The 25,362-nt window shown below is 34.8% G+C and overlaps 1 protein-coding gene across 1 annotated transcript; it reads left to right on the top strand.

Moving 5' to 3' along the window:
* Positions 1-2,007: 2,007 nt before the first annotated feature.
* LOC129271710 (thialysine N-epsilon-acetyltransferase-like) lies at positions 2,008-15,735 on the top strand. The gene is made up of 4 exons (XM_054908982.2): positions 2,008-2,147; positions 3,078-3,254; positions 12,183-12,223; positions 13,907-15,735. Exons 1-4 carry the CDS (start codon positions 2,081-2,083, stop codon positions 14,126-14,128), a joined length of 507 nt encoding a protein of 168 aa, XP_054764957.1. The 5' UTR covers positions 2,008-2,080; the 3' UTR covers positions 14,129-15,735.
* The last annotated feature ends 9,627 nt before the right edge of the window (positions 15,736-25,362 follow it).

The following is a 25,362-nucleotide window of genomic DNA, read 5'->3' as shown; positions in this document are numbered from 1 at the left end:
ATTCAAGTTCATGATTTGAGGGTTGAATTCAATTATGATAAACTGCATAATTAGGGTTAAAGGAATAATACAAATTATCTAATATACACGTGTATTGGAGAAATGGAGACGACAGCAATGGAGACGGGGTAGTGGATTATTTTTAAATTTCAAAGCAATGCTTAAATTAAAAAATATAAAAAAATAAATAAGTACAAGATATTCTGGAAACATTGAATGAGAGAGGACATTCCTGACAGTAGAGTCTTTAGTTTGTAACCCGTTGGTCCATATTCTTAAAGGCCAGGAACAAAACATCCCGAACAAAAAAAAATGACTACAATAAAAATAGAAAAATCCAATAAGCATAAGATTAAAAATGTCATCAAATAACAAAATTATAACATTTTGAAATTTCATTCACTATTATAAAACATTTATATGCACATCCTGGCAAGTATGTAAATGAAAGGAATGGTGACGTAATCCACTCATTATTTATTTTGTATACTATTATGTGAAATAATAATAAGAATTTTATTCTTCCCTGAAAATGTGGAATTACCATTGTTTCAACATTATATGGTTCAGACAGGTTGTTCCTTATTGCCGTTTCTTTAAAAAAATGAAATACTGTATAACTCAAACAACGAGAACAAAAAAAGAAATACGAGTAAGGGACATCACCGACCCTCTCATTTGCATATATATGCATGTAACTGGTTTGTGAAAAAAACATTTAAATTATCATAACTTTCTTATTTTTACATCTGATTTTGATAAAATTTTCACGGTGAGGCCTTTTTTTCCCCTCTCTCTCTATTCAAATTCAAATTCAAATTCATTTATTTCACTTCCATCAAACAAAAACAAATTGTATACCATATATAAAACATAAATATTTGTATCCGTTGCAAACAAAATTAATTATACATATGGATTCAAATAAAAAATTATCTGATGTTAATCTGGTTTAAATTTAACTCTGTGCTCGAATTGTGGGAGAGCATAAATGTCAAAATTTTATGGTGTATTTTTTATGTTCACTTGCCTCTTTCATCATGCTTTTTACGGTTAAGAAAACAATTTTATTTATTATTTCATAAGAGTTGATAATAATTTGTTTGTCAAATGAGCTAATAAATTATTGGATTTGTATACTGCTATATATTTGTATCATAATTGAATCTCAATAGATTACTAGTACTCAAATTCACCCACATTGCACTGCAATCAGCAAATATAGGGCGACGGGTACCCGACAGGATGAATACTTTCCTAAAATTCACTGAGCGCTGGATATAAATATATATATATAAATATATATATATATATATATATGTAATAAGACATCAGAAATGCGAAACAAATTCACGAGTAATGCAGTTTTTGAAGTGCCAACAATTAAGTTCTTTTATTCACTCTCCAAATTTTCGGTAGACATCTACCTTCTTCAGGGAAGATTCGTGAATTGTGACAAGTTTGAATGACAGTTGTTTTTATTAAAGCGTGCGCGATCTCAGCGGGACTAGGGTAACTGCTGCTAGGTGCGCAAAATGCTGTTATGAATGTATATAGCGCGCTTTTGGGTAATAGACCATTAATGACGTAAGTTACGTAATAATAAAAGAGTATGATTTAGGTTTCGTAACAATACAAATATTTCGTGATAATAATAATATATATTTATATATATTTATATATATATTTATATATATATCCAGCACTCAGTGAATTCTAGGAATTTATTAATCCTGTCGGGTACCCATCACCTTACATTGGTTGATAATAATGATAATGCATTATAATAAGTATTATTGTTACTACTGTATTATTATCATTATCATCACCATCAAGTTTATAGTTTTACCAAAACTTTCAACCATATTTTTAATCAAACCTGAATTTAGAAACGGAAATTTGTCTTGAAAGGAAACCAGAGATGAAAAGGAAGGTCATTGTGAATCATTATTCGACTACATTATTTTATTTCCTCTGCTTCACTTTTCTAATCCTAACACTAGAGTCGAGTATTTTGAGTCCAGAGCAAGCCACCAAAATTAGTCTCCGGTCAGCCAGACCTGACGATTGTGGCGGAATAATGAAATTACTTCGTGACTTCGCCGCATGGGAGGACAGTCTGGATAACCTAGAAATAACAGAAGAAGGTAAATTCTTATGTTTTGATTAAAATGGAATTCAAGATCTGGCAATTGCTACATTGCAAAAATGTACAGTATAAGTAAGAATTTACCTGATTAATAACGAGTTGAAAATCTGAACTGGTTGCGCCACTAGTTAGGCAAGTCATAGTCGCCGGTGAGTCAAAATAATCAAAGGTCACGCTTCTATAAAATAAACTATTACAGAAGGCAACAAATCCTGCAGGAGACGTTATTGTGAATGAAAAAAAAATCCACCCAACATAATGTATAATGATACCCAATCCAATAAATTAATCAAAATCAATCAACCAATCAGTTGCCACAGAGGGATATTCAAAATAATTATATAGTTATACAAAATTTGCATTTTGGATAATATACATCAGTAAATTTGGAAGCAGTCTGTCTATATTTTTTCTTGTGCAAATCTCAAGAGCATTAATCTGTGAAGTTTGAATTCATTGCAAGATTTTGATAGAGTGACTATCATAAAACGGAACCCACCCTTTTCTTGTTATTATTATTATGGATTGGACTAAAATTTCAAGATACCTTTTGAAGTCTTAGTATAGTTTTCACGATAATCTATACAAATACATAAAATCTAAGATTTAGAAGTTTTGGGGGCCTTGTAATAAAATAATTAGGTCACAAAGAATGAGAGAGGGGCGCTAAAGCTGATATAATAGGAAAATTCAAATGTTAACAAAAAATGATAATGATGATTGAAATGCCAAACTTAACTCAAAATTTAAGAATGATAGTCCATATATTCGCATATTCAAATACTCACCAATATTTAAGGAATTTGACAAGAATAGATAACCATATGACTTAGGCATAGCCAAGAATTTTAAATAAAAACAGAATCCCTATTATTATGTTTTATGCAATACAAGCGGTTTATTCTTTTGTTAATTCCAATATCTTTAGACCTTCTTCGTGATGGTTTCGGTGATTTGCCATTTTACCGATGTGTGGTAGCCGAAGCACAGGGAAGGGATGACATGACGTCACTCGTAGCTTATGGAATGTACAACTTCATCTACTGTGCTTGGAAAGGGAGGATGGTTACATTTGAAGATATCTATGTTCACCAAGCCTATCGAGGTAATTTTCTAAACAAATTGAAATGGAAAAAATGAAAGATATGAATACAGACTGAGGCAGCTTTCACAAAATTGTCTGAAGTCCAATATTCTCTCATCCATACGAGAGTGCTCTTGCATCGATATGCGGCGTTTACCTGTTTACGACGAAGAATGCATGTACTCGATACGTTTAGATATACAACGCGTCTGGATGATTTTGATAAGCTGTTTTAATAAGGGCGTGGTCGTAGGCAGCGGGAAGCACTACCTCCACCCCAAATATTTGAAATCAACAATTTTTCACTGAAAATTTTGACAAAATTCAAAGTGAGCACATAATCCTTTAATTTCACTTTAGAAATTGCAAAACGCCCCCAAGAAAGCTCGGGCGAGCTTCAGTTTCTCACTTTTTGAGTTTCTTCGAAAACTGTTAGCGTACAATTGCCCCCCCCCCCCCGTAAAGAAAAAAAATATGACAAACCATGTGTAATAGCGTTTAATCTGTTCTAACGATGTGACTGTGACGTTACGAAGATGAATATATTCAACAACTTCCCGTGGATGGGATGTCGAAGAAGTTCGTTAAAAAAGACCCTGTGACACTTATGACCATATAACGAGTCTGACCTTTCAGTCAACTTGTGACGTTGTCAGTTATCAACAATTTTTTTTAAAGGCAAGAACATATATGCAAACTGAGCACAGGTCCCATTTTGCTTATATTTTATCCTTTGTATCTTTTGTGCATAGCGATTTTCTAAAGAGAGTATATTTTTTAACAATTTCTTGATTTTGTACTTGCTCTTTAGTACCATTTTTTTTAATTCATTGTTCATCATCGTCAGGTCATAATCAAATCCTAAATCAACTCTCCATTAAAGCTATATTTACACCTTCTTCAATGTTATTCTATGCTATCCTCGCTGTGAAACTAGTTGAAATTTCAAATACCTTCACACTTTTGTAATGAGATCTTAAGAGATCATTTACCACTTCTGGATGAAAAAAAGTCCTATGAGCTATTACACTATTACTAGAAGTGTCACTTAATTAGAATAATATATCGGATAGTGTTTGGGGAATTACCATATAGACGCAAAACCTTTTTGAAAGAAAATGGATGGTGGATTCAGAACCATTTTTTTTTAGGTGGACAATTATTAGCTAAAAGTGTTAGGACAAAGAGAACCGTATCATAGATCGATAACCCTCCTAATAATGACGTGTATGTCAAGGTGATTAGATGAATGAATAATAAGGAAGGCTATAGTGTTTGTTATATATTTAAGTTTTGGTAATCAACTACAGAAAAGAAATGAAGGCCTTGTAAAAGTGCCTATTGCTATAGGTATGTACTACATATCATATTAATAAAACTCGATAGTAAACGAGATATCCACAGCAAACTAATAGAGACAGTCTGACGAAAATAATCACTGGTGATCGGAAATATCTTCTCCATTTATTCTTCTCTTTCAAAATAATAATTTCCTCTGAATTTAAAATATTGAAAGCGGAGCGACTATAGATTGATAACACGCTAACATTTATCGGTCATCGTTGCTTTTTTAACGAAGCGTAGAAACCCTGTCCACTCAGTAAATCTGACCATTTATCTGGATAAAATCCATCCATTCACTTAGCTAACTCAGGGACAAGGGGAAAGAAAGAGAGAGAGAAAATAAAATTATCACTAATCTATTAACGGTGACGGGAAAAGTTATTAGGTATAAATGGGAATAATGGGATATAGTACGCGAGCAACAAGGTTAATTTGGATGTTTGTTTTATGATCAATGTTAATTTCTGAAATTAGTGGCGAATGAGGAAGGGGCGGGCACTTGGGGTACCGGATCCCCCCAAACAAAAGAGGTTTCACTACCAAGAAAACAAATTTAAAAAGAAGGGGAACACAGAAAAAAAAAAGGAAAGGAAGAAATGTTGTTCTGTATTTGGTATTATATCAAAGTCTGTCAAAAATCAAATTTTTATTTGAAAAAAGTAAAACAATTTTATATCTCGCTTCACTCGCTCATGAATTTTCAAAAGAAAAAAAAATCCCAATACGCTATTTTCTGGCTCGCCCCCTCAATCTTTTGCTCATTACGTTATTGTCTAAACCAATCGGGGTCATCACACGTTGTAGAGATATCTTGGCCGCGTCGTAGTATAGTCTTGGTGGAGACTTGCCCTTGATTAGAGATGTCTTTTTGTAGACCTGTCCTTGATAAGAGATGTCTTGGTGGAGACTTGCCCTTGATTAGAGATGTCTTGTTGTAGACCTGCCCTTGATTAGAGATGTCTTGGTGGAGACTTGCCCTTGATTAGAGATGTCTTGTTGTAGACCTGCCCTTGATTAGAGATGTCTTGTTGTAGACCTGCCCTTGATTAGAGATGTCTTGTTGTAGACCTGCCCTTGATTAGGGATGTCTTGTTGTAGACTTGCCCTTCATTAGAGATGTCTTGTTGTAGACTTGCCCTTGATTGGAGATGTCTTGTTGTAGACCTGCCCTTGATTAGAGATGTCCTGTTGTAGACTTGCCTTTGATTAGAGATGTCTTGTTGTAGACTTGCCCTTGATTAGAGATGTCTTGTTGTAGACTTGCCCTTGATTAGAAATGTCTTGTTGTAGACCTGCCCTTGATTAGAGATGTCTTGTTGTAAACTTGCCCTTGATTAGAGATGTCTTGTTGTAGACTTGCCCTTGATTAGAGATGTCTTGTTGTAAACTTGCCCTTGATTAGAGATGTCTTGTTGTAGACTTGCCCTTGATTAGAGATGTCTTGCTGTAGACTTGCCCTTGATTAGAGATGTCTTGTTGTAGACCTGTCCTTGATTAGAGATGTCTTATTGTAGACTTGCCCTTGATTAGAGATGTCTTGTTGTAGAATTGCCCTTGATTAGAGATGTCTTGTTGTAGACTTGCCCTTGATTAGAGATGTCTTGTTGTAGACCTGTCCTTGATTAGAGATGTCTTATTGTAGACTTGCCCTTGATTAGAGATGTCTTGTTGTAGAATTGCCCTTGATTAGAGATGTCTTGTTGTAGACTTGCCCTTGATTAGAGATGTATTGTTGTAGACCTGCCCTTGCTTAGAGATGTCTTATTGTAGACCTGCCCTTGATTAGAGATGTCTTGTTGTAGATTTGCCCTTGATTAGTGATGTCTTGTTGTAGACTTGCCTTTGATTAGATATGTCTTGTTGTAGACCTGCCCTTGATTAGAGATGTCACGTTGTAGACCTGTCCTTGATTAGAGATGTCTTGTTGTAGACTTGCCCTTGATTAGAGATGTCTTGTTGTAGACTTGCCCTTGATTAGAGATGTCTTGTTGTAGACCTGCCCTTCATTAGAGATGTCTTGTTGTAGGCTTGCCCTTGATTAGAAATGTCTTGTTGTAGACTTGCCCTTGATTAGAGATGTCTTGTTGTAGACTTGCCCTTGATTAGAGATGTCTTGTTGTAGACCTGCCCTTGATTAGAGATGTCTTGTTGTAGACTTGCCCTTGATTAGAAATGTCTTGTTGTAGACTTGCCCTTGATTAGAGATGTCTTGTTGTAGACTTGCCCTTGATCAGTGATGTCTTGTTGTAGACCTGTCCTTGTTTAGAGATGTCTTGTTGTAGACCTGCCCTTGATTAGAGATGTCTTGTTGTAGACTTGCCCTTGGTATAGATTAGATTTTTCTATGTTAAATTTCAGACTTCCTTTATATTTAATTATACACTGCATTTACTCAATATACATGCATGCATGTTCTTTCGTAATCAAGTTTGTGTTTTGTTAGATATACATATATTATCAAATATAAAATAGAATAATATGAAATGTCTTTCATGGACTTCCGGTCCGGATACAGGATCTATCATTCAAATTCAGTCTGGGAAAACACCCTTCATTAAAACAAATGGTAAGATGAGCAAATATGCCCACCGTTTATGCATCATTACGGCATTTAGTGACATTAAGCTAATGACTGGTCGTGCGTCAAACCCTGAGGACACTTTTCCATGAAGTCATGATGAATTTCCGAAGAACATTGATTACCCGTAGATCCTTGTGTCTCTTGTTCCCCCCCCCCCCTGCCCTCCTCTCAATCTCTTACACCTCCCACTCCCTTCCTCATTTCTCTCATATCATACTTGTATGCTGCATTGTAGATAGGCGTACAATATTTAAATTTTAATTGTAAAAAGAAGGTTTTCTGAGAGTGCTGATATCGTATTAGCTGTTGCTTGAAAAGGGCGTAGAGTCGTGATCATGGTGATTTTATCAATCAATCAATCAATAAATAAATAAATCTATCAATCAATCGATGAATCTATCTATCTATCTATATGTCTGTCTGTCTATCTATCTATCCATCTGTCTGTCTGACTATCTGACTGTCTGCCTATCAATCATGTTCACTCTATCGAACTTTGTATGTATTCTATTTTGTCATTTATCATGTTTGTATTATATCCTTCTTTTTTAATGTTTGTGTCATCAGTATATTCACTTTCATATGGAAAGATAATTATGTGATGTGGATCTAATTTGGTGTATACAGTATCCATGCAGCAACTAGGGTGATCAATGGAATTACTTCTAAATTGACAAAAAGATTTGTAAGGTACAGTAAATTATTCCCAAGTCACATATTCCTGCTCATGCCAACGATTAGATTGATATGGACTCGTTTTGGGGATGTTTTTTAAGAAAAAAAGAGCATCCATTAGGTAATTGAGTTCTCTCGTATGATTGGAAGACACAACGCCAAACGACAAACCAGTGCATCAGCATCGTTGGCCATTAACATCATCTGATGATATGGAAAGATTACTGCTTTCGTGTAATCACTATTTTACTAACCTACAGGACCTAGCTAGCCGTGTGTAATGATATAAGGTTCAGAATGATATATGGGAGAGGTGGGGGGAGGGGTGAAGCGGTGAGTTGTTGGTTATTTCATGTATTCTAATGATTAACATTGTGTAGGGCTACGTGTGGCTATTTTCAAATATTGGTTGTGTTTGTCTCTAAGAAAATCAACATATTTTCTGAATGAAATGAGACCAAAGCGAGTTGGAAGTTATAAGGGAAGTCTCCATTACCATTAAAATCACGAAAAAGGGGAGAATAAGTGAAGAAGAAAAAGAAGAAGAAAAAGAAGAAATAGTTTAAGAAGAAGGGTTACAAAATCAGGGGCCAAACTTGGTAAATGGAGGAAAAATTGCTAAAAGGTCGCTCTCGAGCGAAATAAACGATCAAAAGTCTTGGTTCTCTTAAGACGAAAGGCTAATTTTTTGACATATCTTGACAATATGATGAGAACAGAATACTATGCTTCACTCGTCTACCTTGCATTATCTATTTTCTCTTGGTTGATGATATGGGATTAAACAAATAGGGGGGGGGGGGGCATGTGGCCCCAAACCTTCAATATTTACAGTAGCCTGACACAATTAATGACAATGGTTATCAAATGCTTTTATATGTTTTACTAAATTTCCTTCTGGTAAAACGAAATCCTCCTTGCTCAGTCCCATGCATATGTGCAGCACTATCTTTGAGTGAACGTTCTGATTATGCATCCCTTTATAAGTTCATTACTCAATCAAGTAGTTTGCCATCAATCCCTTTCACTGATGCATCTTCCTTCCTAATGATGTATTTCGCAATTACCTCCTAACCTGTTAAGTGGTGAGGGGGGCCCTTTACGTGTCCGAAAAATCCAACCGAATAGGCTTGCCTAAGTGGCATCATCAAACACGGAGTGCAGTATTAACACTGATTAATTAACTAAAGATAAAGTCCTTTAATTAGTACGCATCGTTGCTGACACAGCATCTAAACCATCGGATCAAATATTTTGGTATTGTAATTGAACTTAGTAGTTAATATCGATTAGCTTTCACTTGTACTATCTGATGCACTTAATAGTATAATGGGTCGGGATCTTGTTTAAACTTAATATTCTAAACATGGTAAACGTGAAGGCCTAAAGCTGTTGAAATACATGGCTTCATGGATAAATATTCTCGCAGATAGAGCAATACGAGCACTTTATGTATAGATACATAAATATGATACATAAATATTATAACGAGTTAAGGAAATGGGCACATACACGAAATTGATTCATAACAATTCAATAAATAAAAGGATTGAAAAAGATAGTAAAGAGACAGGAGTTCATCAAAAATATGAAAATATTATAATCATTAACATTTTGAATTTCAAAAATATGAATGTGCATGCAGGGATATGCCCGAGGATGGCGTGTAACCTTCAGTTTCTTTTTCTTTCTTTTATCTGTGTAAGATTTTGAATTTGTTTAAAAAAAACAAAGTTTGCTTTCAATCGAACAATGACCAATTCCTTTATAAAAACATCATCCATTTGACAACGCTCGTGGATGATATAAACACTAATATCCCTAATAAGAAGACTTTTATAAAATGTGCCATTTTACGAATCAATTAATTTTCAAGCAACATAGACTAAAGAGGATGTTTGTATCATCGTGATTAAGGCGAACTTCCACAAATGTGACATATTTTTGTTGGTCATATATCATTCAGCTTCCGCTAATACAACCGTCACACCTCACAACCGACACCTTACCGGATACAAACCTATCCGTATTCGTAATGCTATATCCATCGACCGGTCTGGTGTTCTGCTTCTTTGATGTGACTGGGATCTTCAACAGTGTTTAAGATTTTCCACAGGTATATCAAGATTGAGGATAATACATTCGATGTAATAGCCGATGCATCAATATATTAATGGTCTTAACCTGGTGCACGAACCAACTGCCATCTCCTATAGGGAGATTGAAGGAGACGAGTTTACTCCTGTGGCCTGAATGTAAATGTTCCTAAAATTGGTTTCATCGTAATCAAACTAATATAAGATTAAGAGGGTGATAATACGAGAGAGAAGAGAAATAGAGAGGGGGGGGGGGTGGGGGAAGAAATTAATTTGACTATAAGCAATCTTGCACAGAATACTTGACATTGGTCAGGTTGAACATCTCCTACAAATTTATTTTTTTCCCTTTCTTTTCGCGCCCTTCCTCTCTTTCTTTCTTTCCTTTTCTCGTTGTCCCCACTTCTGTTCCTTTTCACACCAGTGACGTTAGTGATATACAATAATTGATGCTTATTTCACACTCATCAAGTGGAAATTACATCACCATCCCAATGAAAGTCGTTCACTAATAATACATAATAATTGTATAAGATATTCGACTTCATTATAATTATCAACGAAACATCCATTATCATATTGCTTCACCAATAATACATGTTTATATACCCACCGGATCTAGTTACTTTATATCATTACATGGAAAATGCATTCATTAAGAGAAAGAAGAGAAAGAATCATTCCAGTGATACGATGACATTAATTTCTTCATCAGATATAGCCATGGTTATTTTGATGGGAAAGAAATAAACTTTGTTGGCATTTGACTTTAGTTTTGGATTTATGCGTGTATTGAAGTCTTATCTTTTCCATACTAATATATCTTAAAATAATAATAATTTCAAAATTTACAAAGCAGTTTAATTGGCATAAATCAGTGAATAGATTACAAATAAGTCAACATTATAATCATGAACGAGGTATATAATGTTGACTCATAGATTTGATAGATATTAGCTGGATTTCCAGGTTCATCGAGTTTGAGGGCCTTTTTAAGCACTAAAAGTGCCCCTTTTACAAAACAAAAGTATATTCCAAACGTGTTTAGTGCCCGTTTCATCTCATAAGAACCTATTTAGTGTTCTGGCAAGCGCAAATTTGCCTTCTTATAATCGCCCATTTTCGGATTAAATAAGTTGCCCTTCTGAAAACCGCAACTTTTCACGCCCGATCAGAGCCCGTTCTCCTAATTTATCATGACTTGTGTATACATAGTTTAATTGAATTATATCTTTTTTAGCTCCCCTTCTCAGTAGTGTGCTACTTTTCACTTCTGATCAAGTGCACCGTTTGAAAAGTGAATATGCCTTTTTTACTTCTGATAAATGACCCTTTTCTTTTTTAGTTACTTCAAAGTGTCCAGTTTGTTAATCTTATAATCTATAGGGTAATTTCAACAAGAGCTGAACAGGGGGCACGCACTACTTGGACCATAAAAATATATTATTTTTCAAAAAGAAATGTGCCCTTTCTAAAGTAAACTGTAAATTCGTCTACTACCAACTCGTTCACTGTCCACATGGTCTACTTTCATTTAGCCTAATGCCATTCCGTCCATCAACATATCTGTTATGACCATTTCGTCTGATAACCAGTTGGTCTATATAATATCCATTCCCTTTTAATTCATTTTGCACAATTTAACACTTAGTCTAATTAGACCAAATGGTATATGGACTAAATGGCTATTCGACCAACTGGTTATTAGACGGAATGGCATTAGACTAAATGAAAGTAGACCATGTGGTAAGTGAACGAACTGATGGTAGACCAAATGATAGTAGACGAGTTGGCAAATGGACGATTGACATTATTCGAATTAGAAATGAACCCTTTCTAAGGCAACACTTTATAATTTGCACATTTTCGGAACTGAAGATGATCCTCTTTTTTATGTGTTATGAATCTTACATTTGTGAAATTTTGCCTTCCCCTTTTTATCCTTTTTTCACCCCTTAATAGGCACAGCGTAGATATAACTTGGTGAATTCTACTCAACGAATCATGATTTGTGAATGCTCAATGCATTGTTTGTTTGTTTTTTACAATCAGTGCCCATTAACATTCGATTTGAATCAATCATAACGAATCTAATATTTTTACAGATTTTGTGGAACTTCATTTACACGTGTCATTTACCTGTCTGCTTTTATATTTAACTAACTTCACGTCAGATTGGATATTTTCCTTTCATGACTTAAACTAGAAATGTTTAAATGAAATAAAATATTAGATTTTTTGTTCTTTCTGTAGGTTTCGGACTCGGTGCAATAGTACTACATCAAGTTAGTAAGGTATGTAGATGTAAAATACATAGTCCCGTATAATTCAGAAGTCCATTTACGTCATGGTGTAACTAAAATTATTAGAGGTCAAAAAGTTTAAAATCTTGTTCACATTGTATGTTTTCTATATTTACTTTGTTTTTCTCTTATGTTTTTATGATGTAGACAGCTATTATAGTTATTATTCCCAGACAGATCCGAATAGTTTGAGTGTCAAACATGTTAAATGAACTGGTAAATTTATCCTAATACTGCGAGAGATTTCACTCACAATTTGCTTCACATAGATAGATCACAGCTTTAGACCAGGGTTAAAATTAAACCCGAGTTCAGACTATACGATCTATTGAGATCAATAACGTTTTTATTAATGGGGTGTAGATATAAAAGAGACTGAAAACTCCTTCAAATTTTACTATCGCGAAAGCACGAGAGAGCACAGTGAGTGATCCTTTTGAAAAAAAAATGGTTCAAGTCCTTTATTATGATAGACACAAACCTAATATCAAAATAAGGAGTCACTCAATAATTGAATGACTTTTCAGAAATAAAATGGAATAAAACATGATATATCAAAACGAGTAATTGAGGATGGAACATTCCATATATTTTCAAATTAACTCAATACAGAAGCGAGATGAGAATTGAAGAAAGTCGTTATTTAAAAAAAGAATGAATATATTATTTTTTAGGATGAAGGCTTATGTCTTGTACTTGGGTTGTGGCTCACTAAAAACCAAAACATAAATTTGCAAAGCAAACAAACAAACCAACCAATGATAAATGAAAAAAAAAAAAAAAGACCACTAAACTGGGAGGTTGACTAGGGCTAGTACCACGTCAAGAGATAATGGTAGAGAGAGTTTATTGTTTAGAAGACACTTAACGCAATTGATTACTCTGGTACATATTTACAGCTGATAAAATCGTCAAAATTATGAAAATAAGGATTTATTCAAATTATTTATAGAAAAATGTAACTCTTCATCAAATGACCATTTGAGGCAAACATGATTATGCCTCACTCGAAGCCCCCGGGGGGGGGGGGGCACTTCCATTGACGAGTGGATACCATGAGCGACCATGGGGTCTCGAAAAGCACCCTAAACACGTATTTTCAATTTTCTGGAAATGCACCCCTTAACAAGTATTGGCGTGTAAAACCATACCCTTAACAAGTATTGGAAACAAAACGATACTCTTGGCAAGTTCCCTGAATTGACCCCCTAAACAAGTACAGCGATATTTTTATTGTTGTCACGGACGTCGGTCGTCGGCCTACCTTCACCCACATCATTGGGTTTAGTTCAGCCCCACCTCCCACATCTCGCCCAAATCGAACTCTAAACACGTAGTGTTGACTCTTGGGGCAAAGTACATCCTTTATATTACATTTTAGTCTTAATTTCTTACACCCTCGCAAATTTGACCCTAAACACGTAGCTTTCCTAGCGAAAATAGATACCCTTTTTTCATTATTTTAGTGTTTTTGACACCCTTATCACGTTACGTACGTAACGTGCCCTATCTTGAAAAAGACATCCTTTTACGTGCTTTTTGGGTCGCGCATGGTATCCTCTCGTCAATGTAAGTGGCCCCCCTGGCTCGAAGCAGACATCGATGTTTATGATTTATTTATCAGCATTTCCAGCGAGCTAATAATGTCATTTAATATGTTTATCGTTAATACAGCACGCATACAACCTCGGTTGCCGTCGGGTAACCGGCTACGTAGACGACAACGACCCCAACCTACCCCGGTGGTACCAGGGATATGGCTTCGTTGATTTCTCTCGTCAGTTCGACTACCATATCTACTCGCTCTCTGACGACCCCCTGGAAAAGTTTGTTCACAACCATGACCCATTTACGAAACCAAACAATCTAGGGCTGGACATCGATTCCTTGTTATGAAATTAAATATTTAGAGACGGATCCAGGTGGGGGCACATCCTACCCACCCCCCCCCCCTCTCCCTTGAGAGCCCCAATTATACATTTTCTAGTGGAAAATGTCGTGCAAAATTGAGATTTTTTTTCATCTCGAAAAGTTTTTTTGTTGCATAAATCACCATCATTCAGGAGTTAAGACCCTTATCTTTTCTATTATTTTTCTTGCCCTGTTTTTTTTCTGAACAAAAATACCCCCCCTGGAAAATCATGGATCCGCCTCTAAAATTATTTAAGAGGAACTAAATTATAAAAGCGTCATTTATCTGGATACAGACCTACATTTACACCAATGAAACCAACCCCTGATTGACCAGACCTATTACATTATTTCCAAGGACAAACCATCGGTCAGTTTGGAGTCGGTTTCACGAGGGTAACTGTGATAAAGAGCACAGAAATAACAAGGTTATTAGACAAGAAGATGAAAAAATACAAGACGAAAATACGAAATAAAACTAATGGGTCTCGTCATACTTTGTGGGGACGCAAAATAAGAAGAAAATCATGAAAATTTATCGCAGTTCTTGTCAATTCAAGACGACAGTCAGGAGAAGAGAAATTAACATATACTTGGTTCCTTATTAAGGAACCAAGAATATGTTGATTTCTGTTAAGGAACCAAGAATGTGCTAATTTCTCTTATCTTATTTGTCATCTTGAATTGACAAGAAATGGGATTAATTTTCATGAACCTTAATATTAATTGACTTGCCCAATGAGCAAGGGTTTTAATTATTTCTGTTTTGTGAAGTCGTCCTTGGAAGAACAATGAAGATGGGTTTTTTTGTCCGTTCCATTTCTGACTTCGTTGACTCAATGAAATCCAAAGTCTTGCCTTCTCGAATTTTGACAAAATCTTCATTCTTCTTGTCTTTCAGTTGCCAGTCGAAATCATCATGACACGCCCCATAATTTTGTTTATAAGATTTGTCTGTTAGCAAGTATCGCAAGCTTTTGTTTGCCCTTTCAGTTTCGCGGGTCGAAGCATATATTTCTACAGACTTGCTTGTGTTCATATTGTGATCAGTATATTTTCCATGCAGAAGTTATTGTGAATTATCTTCAAACATCATTATTTGATTGGTAGAAAGTAAACGTGTTAAACTAAGTATTATAAAAAGAGTCTTTTGAAAATTATTTTTTTAAGACCACGATTTGTATATTTGAATTCTTAAATGCATACATTTCTATGTGGATTGGTTGGACAGAATCACAAATAGAAATACTTTATTTTCATGTTTTATATGTCTTCATAATTCAATACAAACTGACAATATCATGAATATGAGTGTGCGTGCATTTTTTTTTTTTTTTTTTTTTTTGGGGGGGAGTCTTTGGATTATGAATATCCTTTCTCGTTCGGCATCTTGCTAATTTGTTTATTCATTAAATTAATCAATTATACAGCATGCCTTTAAATATAGATATATTAGTGTAACTAATCAAATAATTGATTGTTGTTTTAATTTGTTTTGATCCAACACTTCGACTCATCTTCTGCTTAGTTAAGCCCTCATCTATTCATATTTTTTTGTTAAATAGATAAGTCAAATAACTGAATAAGATCGTAGATTCACCCCTCCTTTGAATTTCATTTTTAATTTCAACTCGGGACCTCACGGTAAAATGGCTGAAGCACTTATGAATGAGGTGTGCGTTGTGACGACTTCGTAACTCGATCATTTTGAAGAGGTCAAGGGTAGGCTTACGTTATTTGATATACAACAAGTTTTCGTTTCATTTTTGTACTGGTCTGTGACCTATAATGCGACGATGCCAAGGATATCTAACCAGATTTGTGTATTAATAACAAAAAATCTTTAATCGCTAGAGGGTATTCATTTGTCTCGCAATCTACTATGGTCAACAAGGAAATTCGTGATCACTCTCGCAAAAAGTGTTCCCTAGCTTACAAGTTCACGAGCTTTCGAGTGCCGCTGCAACTCTTTATCAACTCTTTATCAACTCTTTATCAACTCTTTATCAACTCTTTATCAACTCTTTATCACTTGATAAAGAGTTGCAGCGACACTCGAAAGCTCGTGAACTTGTAAGCTAGTGAACACTTTTTGCGAGAGTGATCACGAATTTCCTTGTTGACCATTATAGTAGATTGCGAGACAAATGAATACCCTCTAGCGATTATTTCAGTCCGCAATAATGAACATATTTAGTAAAAAAAATCTTTATGCATATTCGCCTTGATACACTAAACATGGTGATATGATCATATGAGAAATATATGCTCCTATATACACCCGGATGTTTTCTACTATAATCTTGATAGATGATTTCACCATCGTTCCCTCCAAAATAATTTAGAATTGATACTGCACACTAAAAACTACCGTGCATGTAAGTTTAAACCGGACGTAGATGTAAATAAGATTGCTCAACGGAAGTTATTTTATTTTAAAATGTTGCAGATAATTACCATGAGATATCTTGTATCCGATTCTTCTCTTTGGCGCAAGAGATCTGAGTGTCTGATTGCAATTTTATTAGTCAGGGTGTTTCTACCTGAAAAATGTCAAATGAGATGCACGTACCGCCGCTTTTGGAGATCATTTGAACCCCTTTTCTAATTTTCGAGTTGTAGGCTTGCACACTTCCGTATGAGTAAAGCAAATTTAAGGAGAAAATATGCCATGAAGGCATAATTATTATAGACGGCCTGAAATAGTATGTTCTCCCAAATAAATTTGATTATTTGATACCATATTTATGTGGTAAGTGTTAACGCTTGGATGACCAGGAGGTATATTTCGATTTGTGCCAAATTACGGCATGACTGCGATTAATAATTCCAGATGTCAATGATGTCTTAATCCTACAAGTATTGCATTAAAATTCATTTCAATACACCTTTTCAATAATATATATTATAGCGTTTAATAAACACATTTTAGTATCGATTCTCAAGTTAATTTCATTGAAAATGGACTAGCAAATATGTTTACTAACTCATGTAGGATTATGACATCATCGGGCATCTGGATTCATTCATTGCAGTCATTACCCCTTTCATAAACCCAATTATGCGGCTAATAGCAGCATAATTTGGTCGTAAAATCGGAGGAGGACCAGAGTTATCCGCATTATTTTGATGCTGCAATTATCCGCATATTAGCGGCATCGGGACCAGATTTTGACTTTATGAACGCATTTCCAAAGTAATGCGGATAATTGCCATGGTGCGGTCACAAGTTCACCCTTTTCCAACACAACCGCATCGGAGGGGGTATGTGCGGTTGCCATGACGATTATCCGCCTTTTTCAGGACGGGCGCTTGTAAAAATAGTGCGGATTATTTTTGAAGTTTGTGAACGTAATTTTTATTGAATTATCCGCATTACTCTTAGGCGGCTAATTGGAGGATGGGTTTATGAAAGGGGTTATAGCCTTACTATGGCTCAAGTCCATTTTTACATCACTGCAATTACCTACTGATTATCCAAGCATGAAGGCTTTCAACCTAAATATGGTATCAAATTATTTTGGAGAAGATACCTTTTCCAGACATATTTAATGATTATGCATTTATGACATAATTTTCCTTCAATTCGGGATTTGTGAGGTGACATTTTTTTTTTCTTCTAAGGCCATAAACCCTATAAAGATTGAATTCATATTAACAAGTGGTTTTAATTACGTTTATACTTCATGGTTTGACATAAATTACAATAATAATTAATTGCATACAATGGCTGATTAAAAAACTGTTTTAACTATACGAATGATTGGAATAGACTTGTGGTAAACCAAATATAGATGTCTTATTCTTAGTCGCATTTAGTTAAAAATACAGCACCTTATGTAATTAACATTTTCACTCTTAAAACACGTTTTCAGAACAACATGATCAATGTATATACTTTGTCTTTAACCGATTCCTTTTTGAAATACAATCAGTGTTTAACAATACCTCGCGAGAAAACCTTTTGACACCAACTCAAATTATTTTCCAGTCATTTGAATTCAATACTGCCATATTGCAGAATTTATGAAAGCAACATACATAACTTCAAGTTTAAGTGGGTATCTAGGTCAAAATAAATCTCACTGATTCTAATCTTCACTGATATTTATCAATACCGGATTCTGCATTATTTTACTTTGGCGCTGCCACTTTCGGTCTTGAAATTGTCAAGAAATAAAATAAAAGGAATATAGTAACAACAGCATGGCCTTACGTAGGGGGGGGGGGGGGGCAGGGCAGGGAATTTGATCCCCCCCGAAATTTTCTGAAAACTACAAATTTTTTAATGAAAACTTTTACAAAATTCACCCAAAGTATACACAAAACCCTTCAATTTCATTTTACAAAATGCAAAAGCGCCCAACTGACCAGTTCGTTCGCTTTGCTCCCTCGCTTTTTATTTTTATTTTCTAAACTTCATGCGTTCTCCCCCAACAAAAGAAAAAAAATGTACGGCCATGTAGATCAGTGATGCACCCTTGACCTTTTAAGACACTTTCAGAGTTACGAATGACAGATGAATTTGGAGAGAAAATATACTGTGATGAAATATAAAATAAATTTGGAAATAGCAAGGGATGTGGTAAGTTTGATTCCACCAACCAATCAGATAATGGGAAGTCAATGATCATTGCTTCACAGCCAATCAAGAGCTGGTATTCACTGATCTCATCATTGCAGACAATTATTTCAGTTGATGATGGTATGCGTAAATTATGATTATATGATGGTAATGTCAGCAAAGTCCTTCATCGACCGAGAACCGCTGATCTTTAACTGTTACCATGGTAACTACCTGAGAATAAAAATTGTCCAGCACTGATAAACCTCATAAAATATTGCCCTGGGGACCGTTTCAAGAAAGTCGTCTAGACTGACTGAGCATGGCTCTGGGAAGCGGGGGTGCTGAGGGTGCTGAAGCACCCCCCAAAAAAAATTCATTGGGGTGCTGTGTGGATTATTCTCCATTGGTAGCACCCCAGGCAATTTAAAAATTGACAAATGTAACCAAAATGATTTCCATTTTGTAGTGAAAACTATCTAGGCCAGGGTATTTTGGGAGTTCATATGGCTGGGGGGGGGGGCCTCCCAGCCCCCCTCCCCTTGAGATCTCGGCCGGTGACCGCGCGATCGCGCCGAAAATCGGCAAACGCAGGTTGTCTGAGACATAGTCTACAAAATTGTATAGTAATTTATTTCATGCAAATTAAGTGATTATGCTAATTTAATGCGTAATAAGTATGCAAAATCATACTTTTCCCTCTATCTCCATAATTAAAGGTCCAAATGTTCTAATTTTAGGTATAAAAACTCTTTGGGGTGTTCTTAGCAAGTGTACATGAAAAAAATTGCGATATCTGATCAATTTCTTATGTATTATATTGCCTTTTTGCGATTAAAAAAAAATGTATTTTCTTGTTTTTTTTGCTCTTTTGTTTTTCATTATTTTTTCAATGAAATTTGTTTGGGACTCTTCTGAGATCATAAACATCATAAAAATACATTTAGACCAGCAAAACTAAAAACAAGCATACATATATGATATTTGGTTGAAAACACAATTTGCATTGACTCTGTACACGAAATCACGTTTTTGAGCAATTATTGGTCTGACATGCACTTACATAATGTTGCGTAATTTTGGAACCGCGTACCCGGGTGAGGCAAAACTGGTCTCAAAAATTGCGCAAGACTTGAAATTGAAAGTAAAAGTCAGCGAGCGGCGCGGTCAAACAAATTCGCGCGGCGAAAATATTGCGCGAATCGTTAAGGGCTCCGAGCCCCCCCCCCCCCCCCCCGGCCTGGATATGGTTAAGAAATCGTGGCCAGGGCCCTGTGACCATGTCTTTTATGAATTGGGACAATGTCATTAAACACATCAGTTTTGATTGGACGTGAAACACTGTTCAGTTACCCTATTATCTCAGTCACGTTTCCCCTTCGGCGGCTGTATGGCGAGTCGAAACAGCCGTTTTATTAAGTTTTATTCAAACCATCTATGTAGCTGGTACAATGTAAAAAAACACGATTTCGACTCGGAGGGGAAATGTGACTCCCCCCATAATTTGTTTAGATCACAGAATCAAATATTGCAACGATCAAATAGATAACGTTTTCTCTTTGTTTTATCATAGCTTTTTCATGTCTATGTTTAAGCACACTTATCACAAGACTACATAAAATTATATTTAACTGTCGCATTGTTAACAAAAATGTTGAATATAGACAAAAAATTAAACTTCTGTATGTTACTTAAGACTATAAATAGTTTACACTATTGAAATATTTTTTTCAATGTAGCCTATCATTGATGTTAACAATAATGAAATGTTATATCACCTTGGAAGATTGTTTTGTTTATAAATTGTAGAACAATGTGATTATCACTGCAGGTATGAAGTACTGTCAACAACGAATTACTGCTGCATGTGCTTTGAATGTTATGCATTTTAAAAGTATTTATGGAAGACATGCCTTGGTATCTTAGATAAGATACAAATAAATGTAGACATTGGACAGAAGATTGAGCAAAGCCAAGTACTACCGAAATACTATATTTGACAAATTTCTGAAAGTGTTTTGTCGGTAAAAGTTTTTTTTTTTGTGACAGAAGTGCACAATAAACAAAAAGTTGTAAAAGTTTATGACTTGCTTCAAAACCCAGCAAATACAGTTGCTAAATCCATTTTTGAGCAGTCATTAAATAACCAGTCAATTTTGAGCAACTCTGTGTTCTGAAAGTCAGACAAAGCTTGCGCTTCTGTCAGTCTGTAAAGATTAATAAAACATTCCAGGTATTTATCATTTCATGTTCTTTGAGTTTATTTACTGTGTTTCGTGTGCTTTTAATTTGTTTCATTAATTCATTTTACATGTGGGGGTGTGAGGAGTGTGTGCACTGTCCACATGGCCTGCTACACACACGTGTCCAGTAAATACAAAATATTGTCGAATATTGCCTGTCTCAGGCACTCTAGCGTCGTCGACGACTTTGGAAAAAAAGCTACTTGATTAGCATATTTTCATTTGTCATGCAATTGATAGGGATCTAAATGGATTCTGTATATTACGCTATTTAGAGATATCATATAGTTTTATTCATTAGAAATATTATTTTTGAATTATCAAGATAAAGATGAGACGATCAGTTTGGTACGGTATCGGAGTAGTCCATATAGTTTATTTTGTACCTAAATCAATAATTTATTTTTTCCAATTAATTGCAAATTTGCTTCTTGAAGCAAGGAGTCTAATCTAGTTGGCTACAGTTAAAATTTAATTGCAACAGCATAATATATCGTGCAATACCCCTTGAGAGACTCTAATTAAATATTTCCCTGTCCACTCAATATCATATTATTATCATTATTATTAAACAGGGTATCAGATTTAGTGAATTTCGTTTTTCATGCCATTATGTAAATTTAAGATGTATTTCTGAGAAAGTAAGGCGGGTAAAGCACGGGCACAACCTGCAATAGGCCTAATTGAAATATGCAGCTTTTGATGTATCACGCACCCCCTAAAATGAGCGATGGCACTTTTTTTGGTTCGTTTTTTTATTGTCAAAGTTTACTGGGATGAAAAGTTCACCAATTTTATTGATGACCATTGTTTGTTTTTTAAGCAGTGACGTAATGAGCAAATAATATGTAAAGCGGGCTAGATATGGCGGTTAGCGTAAAATTAATAAAAAGTTCCAAGCGAGCGAGCAAAAATTTCGGCAATTTTATTTCAATAATCCAATTTTGTGATAGATTTTGACATAATACTATCTTTCTCTCTTTCCTTTGCTTTCGTTTTTTTTTTTTTGGGGGGGGGGGTGGAGCAAGAGCCCCAAGCCCCCAGCTGTACGCCAGTGTTTTCAGGCACATTCGTACCCCGTTAAAGTATGACTCTATATTTGCTCCTCACAGTCATGGTAATTGAAGACGGGAAGGTGGCGACCCGGGTGGGTAGTGGAGCAGGATAATGCGGAGACCTCGAATTTGACACTTTAACTTACGGATAGCTAATGTGGTTTTTTGTCAAAAGACACACACACACAAAATCCCATATTTACTCATATCCAGTTGCTGTCTAGCTAACACAAACATCAGATGAATGTAATTACGAATAAACACACGATATATTTGTTTATTAACGTATGCAACAAGAAAATACGAAAGTAAATTAAAGCTTAATTAAGTTTGTCACGTTCCAGAGCCCACTGCAATTGGAAGTAATAACACTGAATAATAATAATTATGAATAATTCATCATCTTCAGCAAAAGAGTTGTTAAGGTGCCAGGTGCGAAATCGACTACTGGTGTATAATGAAGCACATGATTCTTACTAAATACATGCACCCCCAACAAACAATATATTCATGGGAAGCTTATGAGCTAATATATACAAATATTTGCTTTGGAGCATGTTTGTTTTAAGCATAATAAAAATATGGTCATTTAAAATCATGACTTTGAAAATAACGACTTTTAATAAATGAACTTTCTACCGTCTAATTCCACAACAATTTTCTTACTTCTTTCTTAAATCTATGATGGTTTTAAGAAAAATTCCGAGTAGATTATTTTTAGAAATTATGGAATTAACAAGAAATTAGCGGGAAATTCAGGAAAGAATTTGATACACAACTCCACCTGTGGGGGTACCATGCACAAATAATATTTGAAATTAAATTATGTAGCTCATAATAGTCAAGACACTCTCTGAGAGCCCTAAACTATCATTATTTATATGTACTCTTCAAGATACACATTTCCTTAAAATATCATGCAAATCCAATAATTAGATCTGAAGTTACTACATTTTCCTGGACAGAAACCTCATTTTGTGCAACTTTACAGTAAATAAATAGCTAAATTACTATTTAAACTGACATTTGTTAAATCCCATATCTTTTACATAGTAACACTCCTTGGGTCGTTTCTGAATTTTATTATGCTACGTTTTATCCCCCTTCCCCCTCTTAAAAAATAGGTGGGATATTGAAAGATGATAAGTTGCATGACGAAGTACATATTTTTACATAAAACTAGCCAAGGAGAAAAAAATAAAAAAATAATTAAGATTTTTTTTCAAAGCACCTGACATTAAAATGTCTAAGCTGATGCCTGGATTATCACGGTTTTTTTTTTCTTTGTAAATCTTTTTGAAGTAACAAACGTCCTTTAACAAATTATCGATAAATCTTATATGGGTATTATGATGAAAGAAGAGGAAAGGAAAATAATCTGCATTCAAAATCGTAACGAAAGTTAATGTTTTAACGTCCGAATTCTAGTCATACCCCCTCTATCGACAATATTGAATACATGGTTCGGTTGTACTTAAAATGAGCTGTGTTTTTTTTTCAGGAGTTTCTGTATTTTATTTATAAATCGATAATACATGTAAATCAACATATTCATATATTAACAAACATATAATGAATACAATTAAAATGTAACAATTCTCCACTACATTGTAAATAATTCTAAAAATACTGATAATTAAATTAAACATAATCATGTGATATACAGTAGTGAGTTCGGTGAAATACAGGGGCCAGTTGTTATATTTTTTGGAAGATTAATATGGCAGTTTTGAATATACCAGATTATCTGAATTATTATTGCTTATTAAGTTGTCTTTAAAAAATGGGGTCATTTTTTTCACCGAAATCATTGTTTTTCTTTAAAAAGAAAGTTTCCACATGCGTATGGTCCAAATAAGTCCCCTCATATGCTTGCTATACTGGAATTTAGTTAGCTCCAATATTTTCTGATATATTTTCTGAGGTGATATTTTCATATTTAGAAAATTCTCAATGCAAACATTCGTATACAGTATTGTGTCTAATTCAAACTCACAAGCTATATCATGTATCTTAATAGCTAGTTCTTATACAACTGCATTTTCATTGAAGTTGTTAGGCCTAGTGTAGATCAAGTGATTCCGGTCTGTTACCGGTCTAAGCCCAACCTTAATCAAGTGGTTGGGTTTTTTTATGTCGTCGTTCATCCCTACAAGGCATCCCGATGTATACTTCAAATTAGTTCATAGATAGACACCAACATCTTGGCCTGATAATCATCTAAATTCACCCAGTGATAATGATTACTTAATATAATTTGGAAATTTTGGAATATATCTATAGATCTAGATATGCCCAGTAAAAGGTTAATTATTGGTATCTCTAGCGTATAGACTAAATCTAGATCTAGAGTAGATGTAAAGCTAGGCAGTTGATTATTCATCGCTCCTACTTCCATCAGAATCCATCTCCCGGATTCATCATTAAAGCCTTGTTATAAGAAAGTGTATCGTTGATCAGCATTAGGGGATGTCACTTAATGTAGAGAAAAAATGTAAGATATTGTGATGAGAGTTTGAATGTATAATGAGAGTCTGAAAAAGGCCTTAGGTAATGTGTAAGGTTTACATTTGAGAAGGAAAATTAATTTATCAGGGAAATCCTCATTATAAGAGGATAAGGTATATAATTAATAAAGCGTAATTTGGATTTATAAAAATTGATAGGAAGTAAATCCATTTATGTAATAAAATTGAAAGAAACAAACACAACAACTTAATATAAATCATACGTCATGATGGATTAAAAATAATGTTCCCTTTTCTTATCTGTTAATCATGTTATTCTTATATATGCTATTGTTGGCCTTGTCCTTTCTTGTCTCTTGTTTTGTCATGTCATATATATCTTGTCTTTCATTTTTTCTTATATGTCTCTATTGAGTACTGTCTTATCCGCATTATGGCGGAGACCTATCTGTGTTACTGAACTTGTATCTACCTGGTCTGCAATTCAAAGTACACCTCAGTCCTATCTCCACCATTTTCACTTCTTCCTTTTTTGTTCTTTCTTATTATAATGCATGTGTAACATTAAGATCCCAATCAATTCAACATTTTCAAGGGGAATCTACACAATCATCTCATTAAGTGGACCCCCCACTCATTTCCATGTGTTTGTTTCACAGTACTTTACCTTATCTGATTTATATTACTTGGTATTATTTTTGCATGAACATGTGGGAAAGAGGGAGGGGGAGAGAGAGGGAGAGAAGGGAAGAGAGAGGGTGGCGGAATGGGAGAGGGAGAGAGTTGGAATAGGGGGTCGGAGAGGCAGATATGAATAATTTCTTGGATGCGGACAACCATTGATTAGCACACCAAGAACGCAAGTACCCGTACACTATCTTGCACTATA

The sequence above is a fragment of the Lytechinus pictus genome, chromosome 11 (assembly GCF_037042905.1).
Source record: "Lytechinus pictus isolate F3 Inbred chromosome 11, Lp3.0, whole genome shotgun sequence".
Classification (NCBI taxonomy): domain Eukaryota; kingdom Metazoa; phylum Echinodermata; class Echinoidea; order Temnopleuroida; family Toxopneustidae; genus Lytechinus; species Lytechinus pictus.
This window is presented reverse-complemented; position numbering and strand designations above follow the sequence as displayed.

Coding starts and splice junctions, on each gene's coding strand:
- LOC129271710 (XM_054908982.2), top strand. CDS start 2,081: ATGAAATTACTTCGTGACTTCGCCGCATGGGAGGACAGTCTGGATAAC. Junction 3,255..12,182: donor TGTTCACCAAGCCTATCGAG/GTAATTTTCTAA, acceptor TTCTTTCTGTAG/GTTTCGGACTCGGTGCAATA. Junction 12,224..13,906: donor TACTACATCAAGTTAGTAAG/GTATGTAGATGT, acceptor TCGTTAATACAG/CACGCATACAACCTCGGTTG.